The sequence below is a fragment of the Nematolebias whitei genome, chromosome 8 (genome assembly GCF_014905685.2).
Source record: "Nematolebias whitei isolate Nwh7 chromosome 8, NemWhi1, whole genome shotgun sequence".
NCBI classification, from domain to species: Eukaryota; Metazoa; Chordata; class Actinopteri; order Cyprinodontiformes; family Rivulidae; genus Nematolebias; species Nematolebias whitei.
This window is the reverse complement of record NC_056505.1, coordinates 9563346-9586013: the sequence shown is the minus strand read 5'-3', so window position 1 is coordinate 9586013 and position 22668 is coordinate 9563346. Positions and strand designations below refer to the sequence as shown.

Genomic DNA, 22668 nt, shown 5'->3' with positions numbered 1-22668 from the left:
AGAGCACAGAATGTCATGATCTCAGCTCCCTGCCTCCTCTGCTCTTTACCACCTGCAAGTGCTCTTGGCCACGCCCACTTCGCCGCTCTGCACAGTGAACAGCTGATCAGCTGCAGCAGAAAGTTTATTCTGCGGTGTGGGCTGCACAAAGATGCAGGAGGAAGCTTTTTCTGCAGCTCTGGGCTGCACGCATGTGTTTAAATTATTTAAAATAATGTATTTTAAATAAAACTCCATGCCGATCGTGCGGCTCATCCATTGTGTGTCATGTCCAATCTTATTTTGAAAAATCGCAATAGAGCGAGTCTGCGATAAACAAACTGTGAAGTAGCGAGGGACTACTGTACCACCACTAATTGTTCAAACAATATATTTTACTAGTCTGAGAGTCACAACCAACTTCACCTCAACTAATCACACGTCTCAATCTGCTTCTCAGTCAAATTCTGGAAGAAGGTGTTGGAGAAGAAAAACAACCACACACTTCTGAACTTTGAGGAGCAGCTCCGATCGTTGCACTTGGACGGTGAATGTACAGAAAACACTGAGGAGAGCTGATGGTTGAAAAGAATAAAAAGTAACGCAAACCGGGGGCTGCAATCGTTAAAGATTGGGTAAATACAAATTAAGCTTTTATTTGCAATGAGTTGGTGGTTTTACTTTGAGTGGAGCAGAACGGAACCAGCCGCTTGAAGAAATCACAAAATATGAATTTTCAGCCACGTTGTTTGTGGCCCTGAATGAATGTCTAATATTGTAGTTTTTATATCTGTAAAACTGTATAGCAGTCAATTACAGAATACTAACAGATTATCAGGGATGATTTACCACTATGTTTTGGAATTGTTTTTCTTTTTTGTCCCCGTACTGGTGTTTCCTTGCAGCTGTAACAAGAGGGAGATGATCGTCGTACAACACGTAATGGGAAACGATTCAGAGCGGATGAAGTCATGGTCGTGTGTCTTTATTGGTAAACAAAAGTCTGCGTAGGAAATTGGCGCTCGAGCTTGTGTTGTTAGAGAAAATGGACTCCAGCATCTTTAAAGGTTCCCATATTTAAATGGGAATTCCTCCTTCACTCTGAAATTTAGCTTTAAGTTGTAAAAACAGTGAAGGGAGATCAGATTTATAATTTATTTTTATTATAAAATAAATTGATACCAGCAAGTAATGGCGAACTAAATTTTTACACATTACAGTCAGAAATATTTAGTTATTTTAATCATTTTTTTTACATCGACACATTATTCATGGTTATTTTAAATCGGCACTTAAAATTATCTTTGGGTTAAACAAGCTTGGACTTCACATGATTTATGTACAAATTTTATTACCCCAACTTCAAGTTTTCTACATGTTCAAGGTATTTCTCTTTAATTTATTTTGAGTTATGTACAACCACCTCATGTAAAATATTTAAATTTTTGTTTGACTTTACTGCAAGAATTTGTCGTTTATGGAGAAACTGCAAATTATATAAGCTGCCACAATCCACTGTTATTCCCCATAATGAGGAAAAAAGATGCTAAACGATAATAAATAACCCGAAGTGCTGATTGACAATCACGTTAAATGAAGCAATAAATGAAGAATGCTCCAAGAGATGGAAAATGTTTGTTTTAATTCGTTCAACAGGCTGTAAGAACATTGTGTAGTAAAAATATTTGTCTAAATTACAGCTAAATTAACACAATTGTTGCTGTTGATTCAAGAGTTTGGTTCATTCAGGTTTGCAGTGCAGTTTATTTTTACAGGGTGGAGGGAGGCAGAGACTTGTCAAACAGTTAATGGCTGGAAAAAAAATATACACAACACGTATGAGTCGTGACATGTTGATACAGGAGAAGCAACATGATGTGTTGCGCCACTTCTACAAGGACGTTTAATGTTTAGGAAACAATGTTGTGCAACGTGAAATTGTGAAAACACTGGCTGAAATACAAGAATGTCAAAAGAGACGCACAATCCCATGTTTTAAAAGCTGAAACGATGGCATTTAAATGTAAAAAAATTCATTTTGTTTACATTAATCTGCAACTTTGAGAGCCAGCAGAGTAGTTGCTGTGACTTTAAGCTTTAAAGCCGTTTCCACGTCTTTTGTTGGCTGCACCTTGAAGACTACGTCTTAATATGTAGCATCACACGAGTGTCTTTAGTAATGATGACTTTGAAAAAGTAGATTTGAGTCTTAAGTTTTCGGTGATAAACACGATGCTCATCACATCATTCTGCCGTTCTAAATCTCCATATTTGCACGGCGACAGTGCAGCGTTCTCTGTCGGTGCGGGCATAATTGTTCATGTGCAGCTTTGCTAAACTCGTTGGCATCTGTCAATCAAAATGTTGGACAGCCAAGACTTGAAATTCACACTGCCCAGACAGAGCGGATGGACGTGCTCCCACCTGGACAAAACGTCAGGCAAAGACTCTTCTGCTCCTCCACTGGTTGTTGAACCTGCGGCACCGTCGGCGCCGACGTCGTTGGCACTGATGTTCCACTGACCGTGACTTCGGAGTGCTCGGACCGTCGCTTCTTTGTGAAGAAGTGGAATTGATGGTTTTGAGCTCTGAGAAGGCTAACTCGTCCACATAGGAAGGCACTGGCCATTAAGTTATTGAATCTTGTTTGCTCGGTACACCTCGTCCAGATGTGATCCCATGTGACTGCACCTGCAAACAGAAATGTGTGTAGTGCAAAAAAAAAAAAAATGGATTTGATCAAATGTTTTTTCAAATTGTAATTAAAATGGAATTGTTGCATGGCTGGACAAGTGTTTTCATAGAACTGGAATACTAATAAAAACATTAATGTAACTGTAATACACTTTCTACCTCCAGGTCCTGCCAGTGGCCACAGTCCACCTCCCCATCTGGAGAAACAATAACCCAGGGTCTCAAAGGTGTGGCCCTCATTCTCTGTGAACATTAAACTTGAAAGTTTAAAAATGTTTCAAAATCATTACTAGGTAAACGTTTCAAAGCATGTCATCTAACCTTGAAATGTGTAACGATCTGCAATAATTTCTCCATGTTCCATACGTTTCATTTCACTGGAAACGTTAACGGGGAAGTCCAATCCTGGCCTGAAGGGCCACTGTTCTGCTTTACCTGCTTCCCTGCTCCAACACACCTGATGCAATGGTTGAATTAACCCTTCATGTGTTGCAGGTTCCTGGTCATCCCCCATCGATTCAAATCGGTGTGTTAGAGCAAAGACACCTTTTAGAACGGGTGTCCCTGCATGTTTTAGACGTTTCTCAGCTCCAACACCTGAAACAAAACGTGCAGGATAGTGGCCCTCAAGGACCAGGATTGGTCATCTTTAAGTTTCACAGATCAAAATGACTGTAGTACATAATTAGACTTTTAAAGGGAATGGACTACGTATACCTTCGGGTGCAAAGTTTGAATTTAGAGACTAGAAATAAAACTGCGTTAAATCTGTGGAACTACTTACCTGACCTGCGACCAGAACCGTGTCCTCATGTCTTTCACAGTCACTGCTGCTTTGGCTGTGTCCAAAGACTAGAACATTTGTGGTGTAAGCACTTCTCTTGTGTGAATTTGTCACAAAGTCGTAGTACTACTACACTACGTTACCGCTTGTAGCGAGTCCAACACACATTTGTCTTTTATTTTGTCCACCTCGTATGGATCAGTCCCAGGGACAGCAACCTTCTCTTCATTACTTTTCAAGGAAACGCTGTTTAAAGTTAACGAGTTGTAGATATTCATAAATTGGGAGTATTTTGTTACAATTCCTCCTCAGGTTCGTGAGATATTTTGCTAACGCTACAGAAAAAACTTTGGTATTACAGCAAGTAAATTACAAGGTCAAATTTGTCTTTTAATTTCCCACTCTTCAATAAAAATGGCCATTTCCTGGCCTTTTGTTGAATTACATAATTTTTATATTACATATTTTGTTTTTAAAAAAATTACACGTGAAATTATTGTAAGGACAGTCTTTTGAATGAGAATTTGTCTAATGCCAATTATTTAAAATCAGCAGGATTTTAAATGCTCCTGCAAAATAACTAATTTCACCTAGTCTACTAAAGGTTGAATAAAAGCCTCTTGTGATTTAAATAAATTATCCATCCAGTGGTAAAAACTGCAAGAGTCACATTGTAAATACTTCGATTGTGTCACCACTTTTAAATTGGTTGTACTCTGCTGGTGTGCACGAAGTTTCAAATAAAACTTTTTTTTTTAAATCCCAGGAGGCAGTACAGTGTGTCTTGTACGCAAGTCTCAGAAAAACCAGACAGACCAGGATTAACTGTTGACGGGGAAAAAGAAAACAGACCATAGACGATATTTAATTTAATTATAAACAACTGAAGCATTAAACTGGTGAAAACTGTGTTTTTCTTCTTTTAAACAAATAACAAAATGATCTTAACAGGTATTTTGTGAAGACATAACCAAAAGTAGTTTGTGTTCAAACAAGTTTCACCACTCCTCGAGGCCCCATCCGGCCGATGTGCTTTGATTTACGTTAAACTTCATGACGTCTACGACAGAAAGGTGAGGAGTGTCTTTAGACAATGTGCTGAAAACTTACAAACTTTTCAAGAATTAACCAAAAATGTCCTTTAAAAAATATATTACAGGTAACTAGGAGCCACGTACGACTTGACAAAACTCTTAAATATCCACTTTCATTGTACAAGTAAAAACTTAAAGAAAATAAATCCATTTAGTCTTTTATCTAAGTCTACAAAAAATAAATTTCACTACATGTCACAAGTGGTTCATCCTTTGGCAACTCTGGATATTTGTATCAAATTCAGAGTCAGTTCTTCTGTAAATATCAGTTCTTGCCAGCTCTAGCTGCGGAGAATTATCAAAGATATCTGTATCAGCAAATCACGCATCATAAAACCTGGGAACAGTATCTATGTATCCATTACCCGTTATTTGTAGGCTTGTTCCTCTGCTGCAGTCGGTCCCATGAGGGTATTTTGTTTTCTGATTGGTCCACTCTGTGCCGTGGTTTTCCTTGTTCTTGCAGAAAGTGTTCGCAGAGTCGTGTCTCTGTATGAGAACCATGTTACAGTTCACTTCTTTGACCCTGCTATAGTCGTCTGGCTCGTCCACGCACACTTCCTGTTTCTGAACAACCGAACCAACAGGGACGTTTTCAGTCTTGAAGATGAGAACGGTTTCGCCGTCCACCTCTTCCACTTTGCTGTAGCCTGCCACACCAACCTGCATGTTCTCATGCTGTTGAATATCAACGTAGCCGCTGGCTGCTTTCTGCTGGAGAGCTTTGCTCACAGACTCTAAACTCGGACTCTGCTGTTCCTCAGGAGGCGCCTGCGGCGTCTCCGTGCTCAGTAAGCTTTCCTTTGATTGGGCTTTACTGGTTGTTTTCAAGTGATTCTTGTCATCCTTCTCTTCCTCTGACTTTTCACAGTTGTTCTGCTCTGGAGTCGACTCCTTACATTGAATTTCTAAGTGTACGCCATCAGGAATGATCAAACTTTTCTTCTTTTTTTGAGATATGTAGGGGTCTGTTAAAAGCCAGTTGTTACTGTCAGACACAAGCTGGTACTCCTCGTTCTGGTCCGTCCAAGCCGTCATAGTGGGGAGGTGTTGGTTGCCAAAAAGAGCGATGACAACATCCTCGGAATGCCCATTCTGGAAGGGTTAAATGAGCATATTCTTGTAAGGCCAAAGGAACTGTTTTTGGGTGCTCTGGAAAAACAATAAAATGCAGCGTTACCTTGAGAAGTTGAACATCAACTCCTCTTATCTTTGGACCAGGAACAGGAGGCAGAAGCCACTGCTTCACACTGAGTAACAATAAAAAGTCATAAGAGATTTTTATTAATTAATCTGACCTCCTGTAAAGAAATGCGCTGTACAAAAGTGTGTCAGGTACTTACAATTTCCGTTTCAGGACCAAAATACACACAGCTGCCAGCAACGGAACTGTAGAGAAGATTGACACCAGTATCCAGAAGGGTTTCTCATTGTGAAAATCTGAACAATAAAAAAAGCGTTTTTTTGTGAAAAGTCGTCATTTTTCTTTAAAGTCTGTGGTGGAGAAAAGATCTTTGAAAACTTACGATTTGGCATTTTCACAGAAGAGGTGGGACTCCACTCACTCCAAGAGCTCTCATCTAGTTGACAGCGCACTGCAACCATGTACGTAGACCCAGGATCAACATTGTACACTTTATAAAAGTTGTCTCTACCAGTTGGGTACGTCTACACAGATGGATATAAAAACAGCATTTACTTTTTACTCTTGTTAAGGTCAGCTTTAAACCGTTGCTCCAGATAAACATATTTGTGAGGTGTTTTTTTTATGTTAGAGGGGTTTTTGTCCACGTCTCTGTCTCCAGACCAGACAATATAACTGGTCTCACTACTGTCTTGTAAACTTTTCCTTTGCCGACACCCTTTTGTCGCAAATCACTCCTGAAGCTTTTCTCCATCCACTCCATTCTGTCTGGACACACTCCCCATTTTCTTGGACAGTGGACCACAAGTACTTGAAGCCTTGCACCTTTGTGACCTCTGCTCTTTGTATCCTCATTGTTCCACCAGCCTCCCTCTGTCTTACTACGGCTGACTTTCATTCCTCTTCTTTCAAGTGCATACCGCCACCTCTCCAAGTTCTCTTCCACCTGTTCCCTGTTCTCACCACAGATCACAACGTCATCTGCAAACATCATAGTCCACGGGGATTCCTGCCTGACCTCATCTGTTAGTTGGTCCATCACCAGCTCAAACAAGAAGGGGCTTAGAGCCAATCCTTGATGCACTCCCATCTCCACTTTGACGTTATCTGTCACTCCTACAGCACATCTCACCACTGTCCTGCTGACCTCATACATGTCCTGTACCAGTCTAACATACTTCATGACCCGGTCCTAATCAGCTTTATTTTTTGTGGGTTTTAAGCGGCTGTAAAAATTTTGCACATTAATGTAACAGTGCTGGTTTACAGCTTTGACCAGATTTATAAAAATCAATAATAGAATATTTAAAATGAATAGCACTAATAAATTCTGTTTTTATTACTCTTTAAGCTATGCATTTGGACATGCACACAGCACCCTTACTTCTCACAGCCTCGTAAATATTGATTTGTATATTAGAAACTGCAATAACAGTTCATCCAAATTAATGATTTCTACTTCTGTTGGTGTGAGATATAAATGTAGAGCACATTTACTGGCCTCCAGTCAGAGACTTTAGAACAACTTGTCGAGCCAACTGGAGGAAAACAAAGTTCAATTATAACTCGTTCAGGTTGCTCCAGGTCAACCAAGACCCAGATTTCTCCGTTAATGATTTTCAGATTCACAGGTCTTCACCTTGAGGGCCCTTGTCTTTGGGAAACCATGAAAAAACTTGGGGCAAAATAAATCTAAACACTTTATTACAACTTTTCCATTTTTAACCAACCGATTCTTATATTTTAATATAATACCTATAGGGATAGTCTGGTGATTTTTAAAGCAACATTCTGTCAAAGTCCTAGTGAATGCTCAATAATCCAGGTAGAAAAATCAAACAAGGTTAAGTCAGGTCCTCTGTCCAGAGCACCTGATTTAACCTTGTTTGATTCTGTCAAATAGTTGTCAACAGTTAGTATCTCTCAGTGTTCTCTGATGTCATGGCTGAGTGTAAGAAAAGGGCAGGAGTCTTTGGCTAAGCTAATGATCAGCCAAATGAGGGAGGATGTTTTATCTATTGTTTTCCAGGCTTATAAAACAACTCTGAAAAATGTCTTACTGGTGTGAAAGAACGCTACACTGACTAATATTAAACTTCACTTTTACATGACACACTTTGTTTAGTTTGTTGTTTTCTCAACCAACACAACACTTGAGTTACTATGCAAAGTATGTGAGCATATACCATGAAGTTTGAGAAAACAATGACAGACTAAACAAATTGCATCACGCCAAAGAGTAGAGGTTTAAAATGAGCTAAAGCTGCTCTTTCACTCAAGCATGCCAACTGAGAACGTTATTTTATAAACCTAAAATACAACTGAAAACAGGCCCTCAGCTGTTAGCCAAGCCCCTTGATTTAAAACAAGATATTCATTTAAAGGTTTTCACTTTCCAAACACCATGAGGTCACAATGTTTCCTTTTTGTTTTTAATTAACCTGTTACTTTACATCTATTCTTGCGGTAAAACTTATTTTTAAAATTAGGACATAAAGCTTTTACAGGTCCCTCTTGCAAATAAGACAACTGTGTCTCAACATGACTAATGTGTATAAATAAAGCAATTTACTGCTTTCTATTGTTGCCATTCTTTCTCCTAAGAGACATTCTGCAACCGAGGGTTACAAGCAATGACGCATTTCAATTTTCGTGCACCCATTGTATCAACATCGTCAATTGCCATTTTGAAATCTCCATATAACCCTACTTGGGAAAAGCTCAGGACTGCAGATGTCCAGCATCTGTACCCTGTTTATTTGTAGTCATGCATTTTTAGTGTGCAAAACCGTATTGTTAAAAAAAAAAAATCCAGTTTTTCCTCCAACAAACACTCACCACCCAGGTACTGTCCTCCTCTTTTTTGACTCTCAGCTGATACTTTATGGTGACCCAGCCAGATTTGGTGTCTGCCTTCTGAGGACGATTCCACCTTGCGTGGAGATATGGACTGGTGGCGGTATTGTTCACAAACACTGTGACGTTTTCAGGAGTGTAAGGCTTCACTGTCAAACACAAAAAGAACAAGAAGCAAAGTCTACATTATGATGTTGCATTCTAACTAAAACAGCGCTTGCTAAACGCTAACAGCTTGCTGTTACGTTCAAGGTACATTGACCACGTTCGCCATCATGAATTGACCAACGTTTGCTTACTAGCTCTGAATGAATAGTAAATTTGTGGCTAATGAAAGTGTTTAGTCACCAACAACATGGTAGATCTACAGTGTAGAACAATCATTTTTTTTTAAAGTTTCAAGCTTTGATGAGAAAACGGGAAATAAAGGTACACCTTGATGCACCGGTCTTGCCGGCCTTTAGCTGAACAACGGGGTATGCTTTAACCACTTGTGTAACCATTAGAACACCCTGTAACAATTATTTACCAAGACATTAATGTCGCTACTCAAAGTTCACTGTAATTTTCCACTATCGCCAAGAAAAGAAACGTGTTTTTTGAGCAGTAGAGGATGAAGGATCTCCCAAGCACATATGGGCGTGTGCATTTCGGAATAATTTACCTGGCCGTTTCATGTCAGCTGTTTTATAGTTTGCATGACAACTTTGCAAACCTATGGCAGGCACTATGCTGTTGACACTGAACAAAGTGTACAAAAGGCTAAGTTTATCCTGGATGTGGTTGGTCAAACTTAAGTCTCACATTAGTCTGACGTGTCCTTGTAGATTTTGTGGTTGCTCAATAAATGGACAGGAGTTGACGGTTTGCATCTGACTGAAAATGAATGGGAACCCTGACAACATTAGCACAGCTTCTGGGAGTAAACTACTGAGCACAGTTAAAGTCCTATCCGTTAGTTTTTGAAGAATAAAAAATATGAATACATCGGTGAATAAAGACTGAGCTGAGCTATGAAGAAGTGGGAAACATGACACTGTTCAAACACAACCACCCTTAGCTACAAGAACAAGAAGAGCAGCTTCTCCCTGGGATTAATAAACACAATAAGCATGTGTTAAGTGTCATATGTTGGAACATACAATGTTCAACCACGCATGTGGGCATGTACAGCAGGGCTTCATGTTTCCACTGAAAAGACATTTCTATTCAATAATGTATAATTTAAGTATTTATTCCGTTACATTAGTAATTGCTTTATACATGTTGTTGAGTTAGTCTTTGCTTGTATGGAACAAAAACTTACATAACTGCCTGCATAACCAAACAAAGGACGTGAAATTTGATCTGCGACTGTACACAAGATTCAGACCGGTCTCAAACCAGTTCCACTTCATTCTCCCCAGACGTTCATTTGTCCCTCATGTCTATCACTCAGTACTTTTCCATTCCTCTTCGCTTTAAGACAACCGTGCAGCCAATAAATCCGCGCCAATCATTAGCTCAACATATGAAGATAATTCTCTGCTAAGTTGATTTCTACAATAAAGAATACATCTAGTAGAGGTCAAAAAGTCTTCCCCTCCTGATATGGCAGAATAAGAGTCACACAGAGTTTTAGGTCAACCTTCCTAATCCGAGCTTACTGTTATTAAATAGCACTTAATAGATTTTAAAGATCAGTCATTTTAGAGATCTAAAGTAACAGAACCAGGAAGATCTAAAGTCACAAGTCATGTATGCAAAATCATAACCTAAACAGAAACCCTAAAAACAATATTAAATCATAGTATGAAAATTATCTTCACTTCTCTCCAGTTTTGTCTCTCCTTCTTTTGACAAAAGAGGGTGAAAAGGTATTAAAATGTCACTTTTTTCCTGATAGTACCCATTTATTAACAAAAAAGAAGCAGACAAGAGCCATTTTTAGTCCGCCTGCCCCTTTAGAAAATACTCAAGTGTCATTAGGTTCAATTACAGCTATTAGCTTTACAAAGACACGCAGATTGACCTTTTCACAGTTACTAATGCGCATGCGTAAATCAAGCACCACGTGTGCAAACTCATTCAAAGCTATTTCAGGTATTCAAGATCGACATTCAACTCTAGTCCTTCGGTCCTTTACACCTGCTGTTTTATTGATTTTTATATACAGTCATACTTATGAATTAGTTTTATTATATTTTACATTGTGAGAGAAAAATGTCCTCAACGCACGATGTTGCCGGTTGTCAGAAGGACTGCAGAGCACAGTTAAATCATAGGTAGATATAAACACTGTTAAGGCTAAGTGTATTTCAACAAACCAGAACTAGACATATCTTTGCCAGAGCTATTCAACTAAACTGCTCAGGGGGCCACAGTTTCTGAAAGCCAGCAGCTCAGGGGCCGGACATCCATGCAGCGATTAAAGTCATTATGTAAATAAACCAAGTTTTACAATGATCTTTTAAATTTGTTTATTTTATTGCATTGAATCTTATATGCAATAAACAGAACCCAAACCCAGAATCCCCCCCCCCCCCCCCCCCCCCCAAAAAAGTGTTTGTTTTTTATGAAGTGGGCCGGATTGAAGTCACCCGTGGGCCATTTACGGCCCACGGGCCGCCAGTTGAATAGCCCTGATCTAGACCACAATGCATCACAAAATACTGACACTGAGCATGTGCAACATTATCTGTAAAAACATCAATAGTTGTTAGATTTTAGCGCAGTGGGATTGTCACCCGCCTTTGGAACACAAGATCGGATGAAACGACAACCATGATGAGGCTACGAGGAAGTCAGCCACAAGTAAAAAAATAACCGCTATGCATGGTTTTAATCTTAAAAAAAAAAAAAGAAAAATGGTGCTACCTCACAATAAAATTTAAAGATTTTAGAATTAGACCAATTTCTTGTGTCAGTACAATGTTTTTATCCACAACAAAAATAATAAAACTTTGTTTTATTAAAGGATGCAGCACGGTGACTCGGTTGCTTCTCAGTGAGACGGTCACCATTTCAAATTCTGGCCGGGGACCTTTCTGGGTGGCGTTTCCATGTTCTTCCGTGGAACGCACGCGTGGGTTTTCTCTGGGTACTCTGGTTTCCTCCCACAGACCAAAAACCTGCATGTTAGGCTGACTGGCAACTCTGAATGGTCCCTAGGTGAGAGAGTGAATGGTTGATTGTCTCGTTTGTTTCCATGTGTCCCTGTGATGGACTGAAGACCTGTCCAGGGTGTCCCTGTGATGGACTGGAGACCTGTCCAGGGTGTCCCTGTGATGGACTGGAGACCTGTCCAGGGTGTCCCTGTGATGGACTAGAGACCTGGACACTGTGATGGACTAGAGACCTGTCCAGGGTGTCCCTGTGATGGACTGGAGACCTGTTCAGGGTGTACCCTGTCTCTCGCACAGCTGGACATGGGCACCAGTGACCCCTGTGACCCAAAAAGGAAGAAGCGCGTAAAGCTAATGGATGGATGTTTTATTAAAGACTTATAGCTTCTTAAAGGAATACATATCACCGGCCGTTTTTCATGCCAGATTTTCAGACCATGATCTTTTGTGGAGCGATGGAGCTGTAGCAGTTTTGGTAAAATTATGTGCACTCTCTCGTGACATTTGTGTCGTTACTGATGCTCAGCTACTATCAAACCAACTTTAGCTCAAAAACTGACGGAGTTACAGCCACTCTTGAGTTGGTTGATTGGCTGTGGTGACTATCCTGAATGGGGTCGACACCAAATATTAATCCGTTGTAGATGTTCATCCAATCACTTTCTGTAAGTTTCATTAAGACCTGTCCTGTGGTTCATGAGATATTTTAGTAACAGAAACACACATACAGGTAAAACCTTTATAGCATGTCTTGGCTTTAGTTTTGCTGCGTGCTTTTTAAAATAAATCTTTCATCACACCTAATTTCTACTTCTTCAGTCTTCAAATCTTACCGATTTTCATCACATCATCAATCTCATAGGAGTCTGACGAGGTGTTGCCGAGGGCGTTGAAGGCCACCACGATCAGCCTATACTCGACCCAGATGGAGGTCTTGTCCTTCCCAAAGAAGCAGGAGTTTTCTCCTGCTGAGCTGTAGTCCGGACACTCGTGGATTCCCTCTAATCTGTAAAATAGACAAAACAAGACCTTTAATGACAAGATGTGGGTGCTAATGTAGAGGCGTGAAGAAGTGAAGCAGAGCCGCGCTGTTGGCAGTAAATACTGTCACTGACAAACACACAAGTCAAATTGTTGTGTCATCATCAGTGATGACTACAACAGGCCCCCTGATGTCATCTTTAAAGAACTAAAAACAAATTTGGGACAGGCCTCAGAAAACTAAAGCTTGAGAAGCTCAAGAAGCAACAAATAAAATGTGCCAACTCATTTAAAACAAAAGAAAATCGAGGATTAGCAGAAAGCAACTACATCAATATACATTTATAATACCAACCAGTTCTGTCAACATCTTCAGTTATCGGTTTTATTTTATAGAAGTATAAATAACAAATGCACAATTATTTTCTTTAACGTCCTAAACATTATGACTTTGTAAAGCAAACTAAACTTTTTTTCTACTTTTAGATCACATTGAAAATATAAGGGAATCACCTTTCAATTTGGTGCACAAGTCTAAATATGGAAATAAGTTTAATGAGTCTAAAGTTCACGGTCTTAAGCTGTTCCGCCCCAACGACTGAAAGTAAATGTTGTCCCGGCAAAGAAGCTGAAAGGATTAAATCAACCTTCAAAACAGACATTTCAACTTAGAAGGTCTCAAAATGTGTCCAAGATTTGGGAGTCAGGTCATTTTGGGGCATTAATTTTACGACACATTGTCACTGAACAGTCTTTCTTATTACTGACATCATGCGCCTGGATCAGGACAGGTGAGAGTCTCAGGTGATTCTCGTGTTTGAAGGCCTCCAAGATCTGTGTTCACTTCATTCACTTGAAAAGAGGGGACCAGTAGTTTTCCCACGTGATACGTCTAGAAACAACAAGTTTTACTCACTCTCTGTGTGGGTAATAAACTATAAGCAGACCATCTGGTGGCCTTGTACCAAAGACAAACACAAAATACAGATTAAAACCTCTTTCTGAGCCCTGCTGATGAACCTTGTAGTATCTGACCCCCCCCCCCCCCCATTTCCCCCCCTCAGCAGCTATTTGCACTGTGACCCACAATAGGAGGTCAAAATGAATGAAATGATAATGAATTTTAAGCAAAACTACAAGAAGAACTGACTTTTCTCTCAGATAGAAGAGGCGGTGTACTGTTGGCAGCCCTCCGTCGGAGCCCGGCTTCCACCAGCAGGTGAACGTCTCCTTGTCAGGAGACCTGCAGCCATCCAGAACTGGTTTCCCAGGTGGAGATGTGCCTGGCAACACGAGTGACAAACAATCACTATAGCAATAATAGCACCATTATGACTGCATCTGCATCAAGCGGAAACACATGCTAAATAGCTTTTGTTAACAGATAAGAATTATTTTTATAATCCATAGAATTAGATATGATTTATTTTTATTTGTAAACTGTTTAAATTTCTTGTCACATTGTGTATTAATGTCAATATACTTAAGAACAAAGGCTGCACCAAAGTGCTGCCCAGCAAATATGGCAGTACTAAAAAATCTCCAAAAAGCAGAAAGTCATAAAAACAAAGTAATAAAATACAAAACACTATAAAATAAAGAGAACATGTCAAGTAGTCAAATACCAGGGAGTAGAAGTGTCTTGAGCAGGTTTTCTGAGGTCTGAGCAGATCTTTTAAAGAAAAGTAAATAATTCTATAAAACAGCAGCAACTTCAAAAGTGTGTCCTGATGCATGCTCAATAATCCAGGTAGAAAAATCTAAAAAAGTTAAATCTGGTTCTCTGGACATTCAAAAAAACAAAACAAAGCAAAACAACAACTTTTCTGTCTAAGCAGCACCGGAACTGTTCTGACCAGTTGTTGGTGTTTTTTTTTTTTTTTTTTTTTTAATATCCAGAGGACCAGATTTTACTTTTTTAGATTCAAAAGTGTGATTAATAAATATAAATATGTAACTAATACGCATATTCCTTTATGTTTATGTTTGGGTCTTAGTTAGTTTAAAAGGTTGTTTGACCTCAGGGTCTTGATGAAGAATGGCGTTTTACAAGATCCCAAATATAAGATGGAAGCAGACCATTAAAAACCAACGACATTTTAAAATCAACCCAGTAACAAACAGAAAGTCAATGAAGTGAAGTCAGCGCTGGTGTTATACGGTCATGTTTTTGTTTCTCTTACAAGTCGAGCAGGAGCATTTTGCACCATCTGTAGACGACAGAGAGGTCCGTCCGTCCGTATAATCTATGCACGTTGCGCTAAATGCATGAACTATTTGACGCACACGAAGAGCTTTACTTTGGTTAGAAGACAATTAAAATAAGGAAATTTACCAGATATTTGCTGTCCCTTTGAAATCCTACTTTTCCAGTAGATTACGTCAAGATTTTTGACAGGGTGTTGAAAAGATCAAGTTATAGGCCCAAGAATGTTAAAAGGATTATCTAAAATATAATAAAAAATCCATCCACCAAAAAAAGACTTACAGTCACATTTTCATAAAGATGAAATGAGTTTGAGTTTATCTTTATTGTCCAATAATGGCTTTAGAGAATCACTGTTGTTATTAAGCATCTTTATAGGTGTATAAACCTGAAAGTCAACTGCAAAAGGGTGAAAAGTAACATTTAAGTTGTTAAAAACCATCTCAATGGCAGCATATATAATAAAAACATAGCTGAGCCCAGAATGGAGCCTTGAGGAACCCCACGTTAGTGGAGCTGCAGCTGATGCCTGATCTGCTTCTACACACTGCTCAAGGAGAGGTGAGGATACTCGGAGTTACTGCGACTCAAGTCCAATAGCACTGAAACCAGAATCTACAGTTGAAAGAAGGTCATAAATCCTTAGCAGAACTGTTTCGGTGCTTCTTAGACAGAAAAGATCATTAATTTTCAAAAAGCTTGAAATTTGACTAAATAAAAAGGGTCTAAATTTTTCTTTTTACAACCACAGCTTGATTAAAGGCTGCTAAAGCAACTGCATTATATCTTAAAAGATATTGACTGTATTTCCTTGCAACGCTGATGATATGCTTCGATTCAGATCTGGCAGAAATGAGTGAAACACCGGAGGTACTCTGACAAGGCGTGCTTTCCATTCCTCCCGTTTCATGTGAACACATGATTTGTGCACGTTTGTTTTTGTTTATTTTTATCACAGGTGACAGAAAAACAGTGTGGACACCTTATAGGAAAGATTTCATGCTTAGGACTTATTTTAATGAACAGACATCCGACAGCATCGAGCTGCTGATTGTTTCACTTTGATTCAGTCCCTGTTGCTATGGATGCTGTGTCAGCTACATTGAGTGGTACTATTTTGATGTCTCTCTGACCGATCTGTTGCTAGTATATCACAGTAATTCATGAATTGAAAGATATTAGCCTCCATGCTTTTATCTCATTTGCTTGAGTGTATTGCACCTTACACTTCGTTTTCTCAAGATGGTACAGAAAACTGCAGCGAGGCTCCTAATCAGAATAGAATAAACCTACTTGTTTTATTTGTTGCTCGTGTGTGTGTTAGCATAATATATTGTGATCACTGGATGGATTTGAATTGAACTTGTAGAATCTGTACACATACATCTACAGCTGATTAACTTTTTGAGTCACCGCAGTTAAATATGGCCACCACAGCTAATTGACATTAGCAAACACAAAAAATATGTATAACTTAGTGAAGTCTGCAGATGCTGAATTCGGATTTGGCATGGTGGTAGCTGAGAGTCATTGCCATCATGTACTCTGAGCACTAACAGATCATACAGTTTTTTTATTTAAAACTCTGTCATGCAACGTTAGTTTCATTACCATTAAAATTCATCTTAAAATTAACTTTTAGAGATTTCGATGGTAAAGCTCTTTGGTATATTTCAAACTTCTGAAGACCTTATTTTACCTCAGGTCTTTACAGATTGTTAAACTTATTTTAAAATCTGGAGAAATCACATTTCTCAAGCACCACAGTGGTGGAACGAGTTGGATAAAAATATGGATATTTCTTTAAAAATCAGCTGAGGACTTTTTCCATCAGAAAAGCTTTGAATTAGGTTTTATGATGTTTCACTTATATCTGTTCATTATTTTAATTTTTTTTTATCCTGTTGTATTTTATTATGAAGCATGGTCAATGTAATCTGAAGACGGTGCTATATAAATAAGCTTTAATAACATTTGCTTTTGGGGCAAAGAAATAATAAAGTAAACATAATAAAATGCAGAAAGGCATAAAACACAATGGTGCTGCATCCTCAGTGAAGGCTGAGCTCCTGCAGCCACAGCTCACACAGCTGCTGAAACAGATCCCACTTTTCTTTCATAACACTGTTATACCCACTTTAGTCTAATAATTACAGCTTGGTGTGGACTTACATAAAACACACAAAGAAAAGCTGAGGTGAGCGGACTGGAAGAGCAGCAGAGAACAGTTTTTTCCACGTCAGAAGTGTCTTTGGGAAAGAGACAGAATCCACATGTTGTTCCAGACAGAATATTCAGAGTTTACTAGTTCAAAATAAAAAATATCACAATCACGTGATGCTGTGAGATCTTACGTGATCTATTGGAGCTTGGAGACGACGATGTAAATGACAGTCAGCTAGAATCACATCAAGTGTTAGTTAAATATCTGTAGATTAGACAGTCACAGCAGTATTTTTGTTCTCTAGCTGTGGCAGCCATCTTGAAATGAGTTGGCTCCAAAGGTTAATCAGTTGTAGATGTGTATACAATGATTACCTTCTAACAGTTTCATTAAAATCCATCCATTATCTTTACCTGCTTATTTCTTTACGGGTCACGGGGGTCACTGATGCCCATTGCAGTCACTGTACAAGAGGCGGGGTAAACCCTGGACAGGTTGCAAGTCCATCACAGGACCACGTAGAGACAAATGTCCAAAACACTGTGTTGTGAGTTATTTCTCTTTTGGAAGCTGCTATTTACAAGCAACTCAATTCAATTCAATTCAATTCAAAAATACTTTATTAATCCCAGAGGGAAATTATTTTGTTGTTGTAACTCGTTATCCTCATTTCATTAAGAGATGTTATAGATGCTGATGGCTGTAGACAGGAAGGATCTCTTGTAAAGGTCCATCTCACAGTGGATCCTAAGAAACTGGCTGCAGATGCCGTCCGATCCGTCCACCCAGACTCGGCTGGCCTCCTGGTTCCCTTGGACTGTAGGACCGCTTGAATGCTGGGCAGAACTCCTCCCAGAGCGATGGCCACTCCTCCCAGAAGTCTGCCGAGCTCCTCATAGCTGCGGACAGCCAACTGTAGGTGCTGAGGGACGATCCTGTTCTTCCGCTGTCGTGAGCCATGTTTCCTGCTAGTTCCAGGATCTCAGTGGTCAGGCACTCGAGCACAGCTGGCAGGTAGATGAGAATGCGTCCATAGAACATCCTTTTCAACTCATTTGAGAGTTGGGGCCATAGTTGAGATATTATTTCAGCTTTTGAGATGTTATTCAGCTGCTGTTGTTGTAGAAAACTGCCTTGTTGCCATGGTTACGCATCATAACAAATGTCCAAAACTAAAAAAAGTTTCAGTAAAAATCCTTCCAGCTGCACAGCATTCGATACCAGAGGAAACAATCGTCCAAAAAATGTGATTTACATCCAGAAAAAGAGGAATTAAAGTTTCCAAAAGCAAAATCTCAGAATGAAAGTAACAGAGCTGCTCCAACATGCAGCACCTTGAGCGGCGCAATTCTAGAATTCAAGACGTTTGCTTTGGAGTTACACAAAGAAAACAATCTAAATATCATTAAAAATGACTTTGAAAAAACAGATTTAATCGATCTACAACTCCAATTCTGAAGAAGTCAGTTTGTTGTGGAAAATGTAAATAAGAACAAAACAAAACTTAGTTCTAGAATTGTGCCGCTTAAGGTGGCTGCATGTTGGAGCAGCTCTGTTACTTTCATTTTGAGATTTTGCTTTTGGAAACGTTGGTTCCTCTTTTTCTAGATGTGGATCTCATTTTTTGGATGATTGTTTCCTCTGGTGTCAGATGCTGTGCAGCTGGAAGGATTTTTACTGAAACTTCTTTAGTTTTGGACATTTGTTATGATGCGTAACCATAGCAACAATGCAGTTTTCTACAACCAACAGCAGCTGATTAACATCTCAAAAGCTCAAATACAGCCCCAGATCTCAAATGAGTTGAAAAGGATGTTCTGTGGACGCATTCTCATCTACCTGCCAGCTGTGCTCGAGTGCCTGACCAATGGGATCCTGGAACTAATGGGAAACACGGCTCGTGGCAGCGGAGGGACGGGGTCGTCCCTCAGCGCCTGCAGTTGGCTGTAAACGGCGACGAGGAGCTCGGCAGACTGCTAAGAGTTCTACCTGGCATTCGGGCGGTCCTGCGGCCCGGGGGAACCAACCAAAGAACCCCTTCTCGAACCGAGGGGCTGGCCGGGTCTGGGTGGACGGATCGGACGGCATCTGCGGCCAGTTTCTTGGGGTCCACTGTGGGACAGACCTTTGCGGGGGATCCTTCCTGCCTGCAGCCATCAGTGTCTATGGCATCTCTTGGTGAAATGAGGATAACGAGTTACAACAACAAATAACTTCTCTTTGGGATTAATAAAGTAGTTTTGAATTGAATTGAATTGAAAACGCAATGGTTTCGAAATCTTATAACCCAATAGAACCTAATAGATAAAATGTTGAAACTAAAAAAAACTCAAAAATTTTAAAGGAATATGGTAATATTTAATATTATTTTATGGCAGGAACAGAGGCAACAAAAGGCTGTAAAAGTAAGTGGTCTGGAAAAAACAGCTACAAGAGCATTTAGCAACTAATTAGGTTAATTGATGTCAAATCAGTAAGAGGACTGGGTATAAATAAATCATTTTAGCAAGACTGAATCTCTCAGAAATAAAGATGGGCAGAAGTTCACCAGTCTGCAAAAAATAATATCTAAAAATTGTGGAACAATTTCAGAATAACGCTCCCCAACTAAAAAATTAGGTAGACTGTTCCCATCATCTACAGTTTATAATATTGTCAAAAGATTTCAAGAATCTGGAGAAATCTCTGAGCTCAAAGGATGAGGCTGAAAGTCAGTACTGGATGGTCATGATATTCAGGCCCTCAGGGGCCACTGCATTAAAAACAGGTTTGGTTCTGTTCTGGATATCACTGCATGGGCTCAGGAACACTTCCACAAACCATTGTCTGTAAACACAGTTCACCGTGCCACCCAAATATACTAATTAAAGCTCTATCATGCAAAGCAGAAGGCATATGTGAACACCATCTAGAAACGCTGCCATCTTCTCTGGACCAAAGCTCATTTAACATGAACAGAGTGGAAAAACAGTTCTGTGATCAGATGAATCAAAATGGCCCACCTGGATCAGCACAAAGTTCAAAAGTATGCCTCTCTGATGGTATGGGGGTGCATTAGTGCCTACGGCCTGAAAGGCATCATCAGTTCAAAAAAGTTATACAGGGTTCAGAGCAACATATGCTGCCATCCAGCAAAAAATAGAGCAAAGCAAAACCAGGACCGTTAGAATCAAACAAGAATGAAACATTTTCCTCTAAAAACTTTAATGACTGGTCTCTTCAGTTCCTGGATGTTTACAAACTGTTGTTAAAGAAAGGGGGGGATATTTCACAGTGGGACAAACGGACTTGTCCCCACTTTTTAAAATGTGTTGCTCCCATAAAATTTTAAACTACCTTAATCAAAGGAAAATTGTACTGTTTCTTAGTTTCAATATTTGATGTGTTCACTAAGTTCCACAAATAAAACATAAGTTTATGACATTTGCAACCCATTCCATTCTGTTTTTATTTACATTTTGTCACAATATTCCAACTTTTTCAGAAATGAGGTTGTATATTACATGTGAAATTATAAGACTTTGCTTCAGTCAAGTGTTTGTTTGATTTTAGACTGTTACTCAATTCAATTCAAATTCAAAAATACTTTATTAATACCAAAGGGAAATGATTTGTTGTTGTAACTTGTTATCCTCGTTTCATTAAGAGATGTTATAGATGCTGATGGCTGTAGACAGGAAGGATCTCTTGTAAAGATCCATCCCACAGTGGATCCTAAGAAACTGGCTGCAGATGCCGTCCGATCCGTCCACCCAGACTCGGCTGGCCTCTCGGTTCCCCCGGGCTGTAGGACCGCCTGAATGCCGGGCAGAACTCCTCCAGAGCGATGGCTACTCCTCCCAGTAGTCTGCCGAGCTCCTCGTCGCAGCGGACAGCCGGCTGTAGGTGCCGAGGGACGATCCTGTCCTTCCACTGTCATGAGCCGTGTTATAGTTCCAGGATTTCAGTGGTCAGGCACTTGAGCACAGCTGGCAGGTAGATGAGACTGCATCCACGGCACCTCTTTTTCAATTCATTTGAGATTTGGGGCTGTAGTTGAGATATTATTTGAGCTTTTAGATGTTAATCAGCTCCTCCTGGTTGTAGAAAATCATCTTGTTTTTATGGTTACGCATCAAAACAAATGTCCGAAATTAAAAAAAGTTTCAGTAAAAATCCTTCCAGCTGCACAGCATACGATACCAGAGGAAACAACCATCCAAAAAAAAAAAAAAAAAGTGATTTACATCCAGAAAAAAAGGAATTAGTTTCTAAAAGCAAAATCTCATAATGAATCTAACAGAGCTACTCCAACATGCAGCCACCGCGAGCAGCGCAATTCTATAACTGATCAGATCATTACATCATCTGCAAAGAGAAGATGGAATCCTGACGCCACCGAACCGGACTCCTTCCGCCCCCTGGCTGCACCAAGAAATTCTGTCCATAAAAGTTATGAACAGAATCGGTGACAACGGGCAGCCCTGGCAGAGTCCAACTCCCACTTAAAGGAAAGCTTTAATCCAGCTCCCTAAAGAAATCAGGGCAGCTCTCATCCACCCCTGGAGGCCTGCCGCCGTGGAGGTTTTTAACTACCTCGGAGACCTCAGCCATGGTTATGGCCAGATCAACCCCAAAGTCCCCTGACTCAGCTTCCTCTATGGAAGATGTGCCAATGGAATTGAGAAAGGCCGAGAAATATTCCTTCCACCTCCCGATGACATCACTGATTGAGGTCACCATCGCCCCACCTTCACTGAACACAGTGTAAGTAAAGCATTGCTTTCTCCTCCTCAGCTTCCAGGCGGTTTGCCAGAATCTCCTCGGAGCCGACTGAGTCTTTATCCAAGGCCTCACCAAACTCCTTTCACATTTGAGCTTTTTCAACAGCCAGGACTGCAGACCGCTTGACCTTTTGTAACTTTAAAACATGCTACTTTTTAAATAAAATGTTCACTCAAAAGTGCAGAAATCCAAACAAATTTAGCAAAATCTGCGACTCTGACAATCCTTAGAGAGAATTTACCCTTTTAACATCATACCTCTGCATGTCAAAAGTGAAGTATTCAAGGATTTGAACTTACCGTCACAACTCGGAGCAGCAGAGAGCATCAAGAGCATCACCAACCCGAGACGCTCCCTCATCTTTGCACAAAGCGTCACGCTCCGAGGCAGTGGGGTGAGGTCAGCAGCATGTCTTTAATAGACTCCTGTAAACTCCAGGCTCTGCGGCGTGCCCTGTTGCTACCTAAAACAAGTGAGATATGGAGGGAAAACAGATCACAACACCAGTAACTGTTCTGAGTTTCAACTGACATAAACAGGCCGTTTGTCACGTCACATGATCATAAAACGTGATACTTGAAGCAGAACGAACCGAGTTTCTGACAGACAGCATCGTACGGTTATCAGAGATTGAATCTACTGGACAAGAACATCAGTGACAACGAGAAGCTTTTTAAACTGGATCTACTAGATTTAAATGGCCAGCTGTGAAGAGAACAGTTATTATTATTATTATTATCCATCCATCCATCCATTATCTTTTACTCGCTTCTTCCATTTTGGGTCACGGGGGTCGCTGGTGCCCATGTCCAGCAATCACTGTGCGAGGGGCGGGGTACACCCTGGACGGGTCGCAAGTCCATCACAGGGACACATAGAGACAAACAACCATTCACTC

At 40.0% G+C, this 22668-nt stretch overlaps 2 protein-coding genes across 2 annotated transcripts in view; one reads left to right on the top strand and one right to left on the bottom strand.

Moving 5' to 3' along the window:
- Nucleotides 1-1753, top strand: part of LOC119413838 (selenocysteine insertion sequence-binding protein 2) — a 10884-nt gene extending 9131 nt beyond the window's left edge. Inside the window, exon 18 of the mRNA XM_037680902.1 lies at nt 440-1753. Within this exon, the coding sequence (XP_037536830.1) occupies nt 440-558 (119 nt within the window). The 3' untranslated portion in view covers nt 559-1753. The remainder of the gene's footprint in view (nt 1-439) is intronic.
- Nucleotides 1754-4405: 2652 nt separating this feature from the next.
- prlrb (prolactin receptor b) lies at nt 4406-22143 on the bottom strand. The gene is made up of 8 exons (XM_037680248.1): nt 22070-22143; nt 13787-13919; nt 12489-12661; nt 8534-8700; nt 6078-6219; nt 5895-5991; nt 5732-5801; nt 4406-5646 (listed from the first exon to the last, which is right to left on the bottom strand). Exons 1-8 carry the CDS (start codon nt 22128-22130, stop codon nt 4873-4875), a joined length of 1617 nt encoding a protein of 538 aa, XP_037536176.1. The 5' UTR covers nt 22131-22143; the 3' UTR covers nt 4406-4872.
- Nucleotides 22144-22668: the final 525 nt, after the last annotated feature.

Coding starts and splice junctions, on each gene's coding strand:
- prlrb (XM_037680248.1), bottom strand. CDS start 22,130: ATGAGGGAGCGTCTCGGGTTGGTGATGCTCTTGATGCTCTCTGCTGCT. Junction 5,992..6,077: donor TTCTGTGAAAATGCCAAATC/GTAAGTTTTCAA, acceptor TTTATTGTTCAG/ATTTTCACAATGAGAAACCC. Junction 5,802..5,894: donor TTGGTCCTGAAACGGAAATT/GTAAGTACCTGA, acceptor ATTGTTACTCAG/TGTGAAGCAGTGGCTTCTGC.